The sequence below is a fragment of the Agrilus planipennis genome, unplaced genomic scaffold, assembly GCF_000699045.2.
Source record: "Agrilus planipennis isolate EAB-ADULT unplaced genomic scaffold, Apla_2.0 scaffold285, whole genome shotgun sequence".
In the NCBI taxonomy this organism is placed as follows: Eukaryota; Metazoa; Arthropoda; class Insecta; order Coleoptera; family Buprestidae; genus Agrilus; species Agrilus planipennis.
Window position 1 is genome coordinate 321,221 of NW_020441050.1, and position 11,019 is coordinate 332,239.

General features: G+C 37.5%; 1 protein-coding gene across 2 annotated transcripts; it reads right to left on the reverse strand.

The window, feature by feature from the left end:
• Positions 1 to 4,331: 4,331 nt before the first annotated feature.
• LOC108743048 (ATP-binding cassette sub-family A member 3-like) lies at positions 4,332 to 11,006 on the reverse strand. Of its 2 annotated transcripts, none has more exons than XM_018478455.1 (4): positions 10,895 to 11,006; positions 9,687 to 10,128; positions 7,669 to 8,111; positions 4,332 to 4,897 (listed from the first exon to the last, which is right to left on the reverse strand). In XM_018478455.1, exons 2-4 carry the CDS (start codon positions 10,000 to 10,002, stop codon positions 4,862 to 4,864), a joined length of 795 nt encoding a protein of 264 aa, XP_018333957.1. In that variant the 5' UTR covers positions 10,003 to 10,128; positions 10,895 to 11,006; the 3' UTR covers positions 4,332 to 4,861. The 2 variants fall into 2 exon arrangements, with proteins under 2 accessions (XP_018333957.1, XP_018333956.1); XM_018478454.1 differs by lacking the exon at positions 4,332 to 4,897 and adding an exon at positions 6,714 to 6,855.
• Between the last annotated feature and the right edge of the window lie 13 nt (positions 11,007 to 11,019).

The window sequence follows — 11,019 nt, forward strand, 5'->3', positions numbered from 1 at the left end:
CCTAAGACTGGTTGGACACGTACCTCCACTCTTTCCTATCCTGAGCTAATCTTCGCATTTCCCCAAAACTACAACAACCCATATCCTTAACTATTTGCTAAGAGTATTCTAATCTAGGTCTACCTCTACCCCTCCTAACTCCTGTTTCTGCCTCTAATACGTCTCTGACTAGACCTTCATGCCTAAGAAGGTGTCCTACCAACCTATTTCGTCTATTTTTTATTGACTTCCATAGAGTCCTCTGTTCTCTTACTCTTTCTAATACCTCTTCATTTCTAACCTTTTCTACCCACGATATCCTCATCATCCGCCTATAACACCACATGGTACTTTATGTCGAAATAAATTAGAACGATCGACAAGGAATCGTTTGGTGACCTTGAATGTATTATTATCAATTTTATCACTTGATGTGGTAATGTAGGTATGACCTAAAGCGAGTTGCGACAAAAGCTCAGCAATTGCATCGATGGAGAATGTAAACTTCAAAAACTACGACACATATTGTTTAGACGTTCATTTTAAGAAATGAATTAATGATAACATGTGATAATAGCTGATGGTATGCAGAACTATTTAAATTACACGGTCTGAACACACATTTACTGCAAACCGTCGTTGAAAAATTTGAATCAGTAATAAATATTAGGAAGAGCAACATTATCGATAAAAACTTGGTTTCTGCAGCACTTTTCTGCCGAAATCATGGAAACACATCCACTAGCGACTGAAAATCAGTATTCTGAAGGGATTGAACGCCATGCAAATGATAAGGAAGCAGCAACAGTTCCTTTAAAATTTGACACACTGTCACATCAGAGAAGCCAACGTTCCGAGCTATTTGACTTGTTGAATTTGGTGCTATCTTCAGTGAAATCCAGGATTCCATCCAGTAACATACTGACCTACGCCAATGACTGAAGTATTACTGAATTAGTTTATTGAACTGCACATCGATTGACTAAATTCAAAGTTCAACATCTTGAGTCACACTTGATCTAACAAGAAACAAACAATGCATGATCAGAAAAGTTCAAGTTCAAATGAAATAGAAAGAATGAAAATTGCTTTTAATTATCTGCTGATTGAATATGGCGTTGCATCTTGACATTTCTCTGGGTGATTTACCAGGGCCGTACTGTCTTTTACCTGTACTTCCAAATGCCTACTTCTTTCTCGAAAACAGTGAACTTTCAGACCAGAAAACATTTACTTAATTTTTTTTTGTTTTATGATATCCTATCATTTCCTACAAGTTTTGCACTTATTTCAGAAACGCGCTGTATAACGTAGCTAGTGAAAACAAGGAGGCACTTAATTTCCTCTTGTTAAAACCAGAGCTTCTGGTTAATCCAGAATTATTTGTTTAAAATCCTGCTTGACAAACTGAATGGAAGATGCGAGATTTAGGCGATATAGCTTTGAATTTCGGCAATGGATGAGTATATTTATGGGCGACAACGAGCAGGAAACAGAAGAAATTTATATCAGAGCAAACCATTTGCGAAATTAACAAACAGAGACTGGTTAAAACAGGGAGCAGATTTCCTTTAAAGTTACTGATGTAAGAATTATTATTATTACTTAGAAGTGGTTTCAAAGTACGTTTAATATTAATTTATGTTCGTGAAAATTCGGAAAAAGAAATACCTACAGTTGTTGGAGTCGAAAATATCCAGGACTTTTCATCCTTCTAAATAGTCACGAGACACTGGAAGGGGGGGGGGGACAAGCAGGTGTTGACAAAATAGCATTTTCCAATGCAAACAAACGAAAAAAAGTCAAATAAGTGACAAAATAAGCGCTCAGGAGGAGTGCAACAATTGTTTTTATAAAAATGGGCAGAGGAGTTACAGAAAGGTAGAAAACCGCTGGGTTAACCACACCAACCACTTTTTTCTGTTGATCGTATATAAAGAAAACTACGAGTATCATATGAAACTCCACAAGCATCAGCTCAATGAAATACTGTTCCTGCTTATTCCCGGGAAATTCGATACAAATTGTATATTGACTCCTTAAAATGTTTCTTTTTTTTTAAATTTCTTCCGTACATCTTCTAAACCGGTAAAATTCCACAGCCTTAATCCTATTTCTGTGCAAACACTATTATGGAAGGTTTATTGAGTTTCCCCTGAAATGTCGTAAGGCACTTTTTGCTGGAAATTCCCTCTTTCTGTTGCTAATAATTCCCTGAAGCAGATTCGCCTAATGTTATTAATCACAAAAGGTCGTAGGGTTGCCTCATTCAAAATATAATTTGCATGATTTGGGAAATTCGTATTACCATACCAATGCTTTCAGAAATTTATTCCGTTTCGTAAAATATGATAGAAGACAACATTGTATTTAGTAATATAATATATTCTACCTTGGGGATATTTTAATACAAAAGCGTTTAAGTCTAAAAGAGTCTTGTCGTAGTGTAAACATAATGAGGAAATTTAAAAATTCGAATTGTCTCTAAAAACTTCTCAGTAAAAAGATGGGGTTACTTCCCTCAAAGAACACAGTTTATTATTTTATCTAATCGTATATGCCAAGCCAATTACTAAAAAGCACTTGTTTTGTTGTAAAGAAGGATTATCGGATCTTTCGAGTGCTAATCGAATGAATTGAATATCGTTATTTCAAATGCCCCCAAACCAATGTAGATCTCTGAAGTATCTTTAGTCCGGCTCGAAGGACCATGCGAGAGTATGCAAAACGTAGCTGATTTAGACGTTTAGCGTTATTTTTGCGACTGTTACAGTATTATGAGAAACCAAATGAATTTAAAAATTAACTCGTTCTCCCATAACCCCAACTACCAGATGCTTATAAGTAAACGTTATTAAAATATTGAATACAATCGTCGAGTTATCCCGAATAATTTTATTTTCTATAATTTATATGTTGGTCACTTGTGGTGGTTAATCCTAATGATGCTGCGTCAGTACTGGTCGACAATCGGAAGGAAATTGTTATGGACCCTTGGTAACAACAATTAAGCGGGCAGATGGTGCAGCGTAGCATTAAATTAATTCGATAATGATGCATCGATAGAAGAGTGGCAGCAGACGCGGTGCATGCACTTGCAGCCGCTGGTCACATTGATCCATACACGTAATAAGAAAGAACTGGCGGGAAGACCCGCATTGAACTAAAGAAATTATAGAAAGAAACCCGTCGATGATTAACAGTTGATGTATGTCAATAAACTTAATCGATAGTCTGGGGGTTGACGTTAGAGATACCGCATAAATATAGATTTCAAATTAACTTCAACCTTTTGAATTTCATGTAACTTGTAGGTATCTCGATCCGGTCCCAAAGTAACCAGAAAGTTCTAAAGGTATCTTTTAGAAGAGGATGTATACATAAGTAGTGAAACTAAATGTTACAACAAAAAACGGTCTAGAAAGTTAAAGCAGCGGTTTGGACGCTATCAATATATCTGACTTCATATAGGACCCGGGTAAGATAATCTTATTTGGGTTCACATCAGAAATGTAATACATTTAAACATTTGGGCATAGTCGTGCAAGTAGACATGGTACTGATAGGTCCAGCCACATTAGGACCAGATCAGGCTAAATAATACTGTTTTTTACGTTCGAAATATTCAAATTATTGATTCGAACTTTTTGATTAGAATCCTACCGTGGTTTCCTTGGGTTGAACTTCCGGAAAGGTGTATTTGGAACACAACTGGACGGCTGATGTTGTAAGTCTTGTAGTATAGGCACTACTTTATCCCCAAAATGGATTCGGATTGATGAAATTGTTGATTAAAGGAACTGTTTCGAGCACTGCCGATTCGAACAATATCCGGCTCGAAGGACCAATGTTTTTTACGTTCGAAATATTCAAATTATTGATTCGAACTTTTTGTACAATTGTACCACATATATAACTCGAAGGACCATAGAAACGCAGAGTTGCAAATATAACGAATTTATTGTACAACTTACAACTACGACCTATTCTAACTTATTATAAATATTGAATTTTTATTGGTGTCTTATGAAAATAACTAATGTCTAGTTACTCTCAGCGAATCTACAAAAGAACTGTTCTATCAAACTTGAAATTTTGTGCACTAAATTCCGAAATCAACAAATTATCCCTCCCAATAACGAGGTTAGTGACAGTAATACCAATGCACAATATAGTAACCATGGGATAAACCCTCATTTGTGCTTCTGCGAATTTGCCTGCGTGACCGTAAATTTCGGAAATATATTTAAGTCCATTAACAATAAGCTTTACACTAAATGTATAATAAAATATGAAAATGTTTATGCCATAAAGTCCCTGCGTAGGCATATCACAAATAAGGTTCCTTAACAAATACATACCTTTAAAGGATTGACATGGGGTATCCACTTCAGGGCTACCTCAGTCTTTTTAGGACAAGCAGCAGGTCTTCCACGTAGAGTGCCGATGTTAGAGTCTAATCAGTCTAAAGATTCATATAGGGCATCACTATTAGAGTCTGGTCTCTTCCTACCTTTACGTATTACATTTTTCTGTGTCCGTACAAACCAGACAGTGCATTTCTTGTATTCAGTTTCAGTCTACCTCAATATTTAATACACATATATAAAAATGTATAAGTAGGTAGCCTGTATGTGCGTATGTGTATGCGAAGGTATGTATTGGTGGTCGTTCTTTCTGATGGTAGTAAAGCAAGGTGGTACTCGCACACAACTGTCGACGGCAGCTGCAGCACGTGGACTCGCGTACCGCCGGCAGGAGGCCCCAAACCCATATTATTAATAGATACGAGTTCCAGGACCTTTTAAGATAAATTGCAACCGAAACGGCACGCTTTCAGGTGACCACTAATTTAGTCCAAAAGCATCCTCCAACTAAGGAATTAGAAAACCTTTTCTTCATTTCGCCAGCTACATATCTGAAAAGAAATGTTATGTGGATTCCACCTATGATATTGCGAAGATATGGATGTCGATGTCGATGTCGATGGTGTATAGAATTTACATTTTAATCATATGGATCGTCAATACCATACTTATGGTAATAATCCTAAGCTCATTATATATGCTAATGAGGAAGGCCTTTCTCTCTGTCTTCATACGTATCAATCAGGGAAACCTATCCACAAGCTATTCAGTCCTCTCTCTCCATACCTTAAGGTCTTAACAGCATTTCACATCTGTAGATCAGGGCCTTAATGTCATTATTATAAGGTCTTCATCTAGAAGACTAGACTAGACACGCACGTCTTTCTATTTTGAGTCAATCTTCGCATATCTCAAATATTGGAGCAGTTTAACTATGTCTTTGAGAACAGTAATGTAGTCTAGATTTACCCCTAAGCCTCTTAATATGTCTCTAACTAGCCCTCCACGTCAGAGAATGTGTCCTAGCAACATATCCAGCCTTTTTATTATTGATTTCCATAACTCCTTTCTCCATACTGTAGCCTAACGTATTAACCTAATGATTCCATCGGTGAACATTTACTGACATCCACTAGCACTTCCTATTTATGAGCTATAACTCGAAGGCGACCGTATATTAACATTTTAACACGCTCGGCACATTAAAAGCTGGATAATCCTTAATTAAAAATTCCGGTTAACCTACAACACATCCTTGACGTCGTAAGTAAGTCATTTATTTGGTTTAATACTTTTACTGGACGTTTTTATCCATCCGCTAACTCCAGAATGTGCAATCATCCACTACCTCATTTGCCCTCTTTTATAATTTGCCTAGGCTAGAATTATAGATATTATTATAAAGTGATCCTTGAACTTACATGAACTTTGGTAAATCCGCTCTTGAATAAAATCAGTGTCATATTAAATTACAACAACTGTATACTTTCTTATCACATTTCCTTATTGGGTCGGCTTCTACTTATTAAGGGCTTTTTGGAATTTCTGAAATTTATTTTACTAGTCTAGTACAGAGAAGATGACTCGATCAGGTACTATTTAAATTAAACATCAATAGGGAGTTGTTTTTTCTGATAATTACTAAATCTACCTTTTTCTATATTCAAAAGGTATTGTATAAAAAAACTTATTTTGAAATGGTTTGAAATATATGGTAATTTTTATAATGAGTTTCAGTATAATGAATCTTTTATAAGCCAGTTCATTTAGCCTTTCGAAATCATTATCTGTGTCCTCAGTTCCGTTTTCGCTTGTTTGACGGAAGTTATTCATTCAGCAGGTGTGAATTAATAATTAGGTAGATCTGCACGACGCCTTGTTTTAATGATTGTACAGGGTGATTGCCACAAACACGTGTAATCTAGAAAACCTTAAATATTGAAAACAACAACAGCCATAGATGTATTCTGTTTTTTGAAATTGTACATTTGGCGCGTTTGGAGTAATATTGTAACTTGAAATGAAAGTTACTTGTGCAGCATGCAGCAGAATTGCGTCACACCATGCAACGGAAGTTGTACACGATGAATGTTGCGCGCGCAGCGTATAACTGTTAAATATAATCAAAAGCATTGTTTAAATATGTATAATTGCATAATTATTATTACATATGTACATAAGTAATCCACCGTTTTTGCTTTTAAAGAAAACTACTACCAATTCTAAAATTCCCAAGCGCATCCTTAATTTTAGTTATTAGTTTCTTACTAAAAATCTAATCGGTAAATTCATCACTCCTCGAAAATTAATGCCACCAAAGCCAAAGAAATTTTTTTGGTTGCAAAAGACCTGATACAAACGACTGAGAGAATAAGAGCTAATTTATTAATGTGCATCGTAAATTAATAATAATTTACAAAAGATGTAATACAACATAATTATTTAATAAATAAAAAATATGCTCGTCTTGTCAAAGCTGCTTCTTCTTTCCTGCGACTTTGAGGAAGACCTGGAAAGAAGATTATCACAAAAACTGTTTACCGATGAAATGTCATTCTCAATATGTAGGTACATTCTGGAAACAAGCATTACCTGCTGTTTTTATAAATTACCTCATCTTCAGCAAACTGTTAAAAATTTCAATTGGATTTAGAAACGTTCGACGTGGTCCCTCAGGACATCGACTTGTCAAGCTGAATGCACGACGTAGCCACTTTTATGCGGCTACAGATGTCGTTAACTACGCTGTATACACTACGTCTGATCAGTATTCCAGAATATTTATATGTTATAAGTTAACATCTGTGGGCACTGTAGAATGGATTTTATGATGGCGAAATAACGTAGTGGGTGTAAAAACTATGCGCAAAAGGTACCCCAGTTGACGAGCCGTCGATGATTGAGAATACTCGTCAGGTTGGCGACCGCGTCATCTTAACGCGTGCGTAAAGTCCCTGTGGATATTCGCGTTCGAAATTCCCCCACAAGTAGCGATGCCGCGTTACACAATTGCACCAAGTAATGCTGGTCAACATTGCCGGAGCAGTTGGGGCTTTCAATAAGGTCATTACCCTTATGTTTTTCTATATATCTGGATAGCGCGAAATGACTCATTCTAATTCTATTTCTGTTTCATGCACCTTCTTTTTCCTAAATTTTCCCTGAATACTTATGAAACATAGTGTAACTACGGTAACTAACATACAAAAAGCTTAAAGTAAAAATGATGCCAGGGTAAACAAAAGAAAGAACAAAAATGATTGGGGAAGGGGCGGGGAAAAACAGGAAAACAATATGCTCTGTGTTTTTTATATAGTCTTACCTCATCAAGACCACATTGCTCAATGGAAATGTCTTCAATGGGAAAACTTTTTTCTGCATTTTCCATCACGGAAAATGCTTTTGACCACGGGGTATCTTTATTCGATACCCTATATGTTAAAGAAAATAATAACTCTTCGACCAATGGCGGGTCTGCAAAATTTTCGAACATGTAATCCTTTAAGGACTTCAGTTGCGTGTCGGTGGGAGGATTTCCCTGTTTGTTTGCTTCTAATTTTATTATAATAAAATATCCTGCGGCAAACTTTGTTTTCAAATGTTGCAATGAACCGATACATTTGAATTTCCCATTGGCCATTATCAGTGCGCGGGTGCATATTGCTTCGCAGTCTTCCAAATGGTGAGTAGTTAGTAAAGTGGTTTTGCCACGCGATGCCTCCGTAATTAAGGAAAACATATAACGTCTACTCCCTGGATCCACCCCTTTAACAATAAAAAAGCACAAACATAATGTACTATTTGTTGAAATCGCTAACTAAACAACATTGCAGGAGGACTGAATATTTAATGATTTGATTGCGGAGGTTGTCGGATATGTCTGATTGTAATTTTAAAATACAATTTAACAAATGGAGGTAGTAGAATGTGTTGATATTATTTCAATAACGAATTAAAAAAGGAAAAGCAGCATTGCGAGTGTAAGAATGGTTGAAGACATCCACTACTGCAGAGCCGGACAAACTTTAACTTGTACCTGCGGTTAGTTTGGGTCACTCCATAGCCTTCAATGAGTACATGAGAGTAAGCAGTATTGACCCATATTGCTTTCCCTTTTTCTTCTCCCTTCTACCCCCATACCAAGCCTCTCCATCCCGTAGACGAACTAGAAAGGACAAGAAAAGGAAAGAATCATCTCACTCGCACTCGCAGGAGCAATGAGGAGCTCCTTGGCTATACCTGAGGAGCACTCGGGAGTCAAAAGAGACGAGTTTGCCCAGCTCTGAGTTACTGCACATAGATTGCAACATGTCACGAAACAGATCGAACTGAGAAAGGAAAATAGCTTTCTGGAAGTGGGAAAAGCGAAAAGGCAAAGTAAAAAGCAGAGTCCGAAGCGCGCTATGAGATTTCCAATAATTGTCAACAGCACCGATGGAATGAAACTCATCTGTCTGAAAATCCTCAGAAATTAAGTTGAACATACGAGGGCGGTTCAATAAGTACCCGTGTTTGAAGACAGAGGACGTTCCTGAGGAAAATTGGTTTTGTCATCGTGTGCTGCCATCTATCAAACCACGCCAAAACGAATTTCAGACTGATTGATAGCTTAGTTTGGATATGGCAGCCGTTCGACTGAGACGTGTTTCGGTATTTTCGCTAAGATGGAAAAAGAGCAGTATCGTTCGGTAACTGACCTTTTGTTTTTGAATGGGAAAAAATGCGAGGAGATGAAAACAACGTTGGATAACGAATTAAAACGTGGGCAAAGATCCGTTTTTGATGGGAGCGACCAGGAAGCCTGGAAAACGTTGTTACCGAGGAAATCATTTTACGGATTTTTTAGGAAAAGGAAGAACGATCACTGGACAATATTACAGTGAGTTATTGGACCGCTTCGACAAAAAATTGAAGGAGACACGGACGCATTTGACGAAAAAGAAGGTGCGTTTTCAACACGATAACGCACCGGCACATTCTCAGGAGTTGTTGCCGCCAAAATGCATGAATTACGTTATGAATTTGCTGCCGCACACCCCGTACTCACTCGACTTGACTCCCTGCGACTTCATCTTGTTCCCTACCATGAAGAAATGACTAGCGATAAAGAAATTTAGCTCCAACGAGGAAGTCATCCCCGAGACAGGGGGGATTTTGGAGAGTTCGACAAATCTTATTTTTAGAATAGAATAGAAGTAATAGATACTTTACGAAATCTAGAACCACTCTGGTGAGTTACATTCTAATTGGACCTTTATACAGTAAATTCTTGCATAATGGTGAACATTGTTTGCAGGTCTTTGTTTAAAATTGTAGAGAGTTGTATAAAAAAATTCGTACCACTTGTTGGTTCATCTAACGCCAAGATTGGTGCGTCTCCAAGAAGCGCTATGGCCAAACATAGTTTCCTTTTGTTGCCACCACTGTAAACGTTCACACGTTTATCGATATGTGAATAGAATCCATGCTTCCGGGCTATCGCTTCTGCCAGAATTTCTGCCGAGTTTTTTGAATATCCGCGCAATATTAAAAAGTAAACGAGGTTCTCTCTTCCGGTAAAATGAGTTATTACGGTATCGGTTTGCGGGCAATATCCAATAGACCTTTGCACTTTGTTGGTTTCTCTTCGTATGTTTTGACCATTGACAAAAATCATCCCGGAATTAGCTGCTATCTCGCCCGTTATTATTTCAAAAGTCGTTGTCTTGCCAGCTCCATTTAAACCCAAAAGGGCAAAGCTTTCGTTACTTTTCACACCCAGATACGCATTTCTGACGGCAACCTGCAATTGTTTAAAATTATTCTAGTTTAGTCTCCATATCCTTTCTCACATCGAAAAGCAGTTTTGTTAATTTAGGGTTACATCAAACATCTGATTAATATCAAAATTCATTCATTCATTACATTCTGGTCAACTAGTTAGTCGAAGGGGAGCGATTTTTGTTTTGGTACTCATTTTTTCCTACGACTGCCTAGGTAGAAATATCATTCAAAAAACTTTTTTATCTATTGCAAACTATTCTGTAAGCTACAAGGAGATGCTTGAAAGTTGAACTTGAAAATATGCATGTTAGCCGCATGGGGTGAAATTGAAAATTGAGGAGGGGGTAAACAGTCAATTTATGAGCCAGCTATCGACTGGTGAGAGGAAGGGACTAGGTATGACCTTGTAGGACATTAAAAAGTGTCTTTAGATCAGAACCGGGCAAACTCGGCTCTTTTAACTCCTCAGGTACAGCCAGGAGCTCCTCATTGCTCCTGTGAGTGCGAGTGAGATGATTCTTTCCTTTTCTTATCCCTTCCATTTTGTAGGTCAGTCTACTCTTCCATAGCCGAACCCAATAGTATTGCGAACGTAGCTACCCCTGAGCTGCAGGACGATTATTAGAAACTTCGTAGGTATTAAGTTGCGAGAGAGGCTTCGCTCGACTGCGGGGTGAAGGGGTTTGATATGGGAGTGGAAGGGAGAAGAAAAAGGGAAAGTAATATGGGTCATTACTGCTTACTCTCTCGTACTCATTGAAGGGTATGGGGTGACTTAAACTAACCTCAGCTAGCGGCTCCCACGAAGTTAAAATTTGCCCGGTTCTGCTTTAGATGTTGACAAATTAAAACATAAAGTTGTTTAATTATTTGACCGCCACCCTGGAAAAAACTATATAATTTAAAAGTA

Excerpts from the sequence above, each read along its gene's own strand:
- LOC108743048 (XM_018478454.1), bottom strand. The coding sequence starts at position 10,002 with ATGATTTTTGTCAATGGTCAAAACATACGAAGAGAAACCAACAAAGTG. Across the intron at positions 8,112-9,686 it reads GTTAGATGAACCAACAAGTG|GGGTGGATCCAGGGAGTAGA; the intron begins GTACGAATTTTT and ends TTATTGTTAAAG. Across the intron at positions 6,856-7,668 it reads AGCAATGTGGTCTTGATGAG|GTCTTCCTCAAAGTCGCAGG; the intron begins GTAAGACTATAT and ends TCTTCTTTCCAG.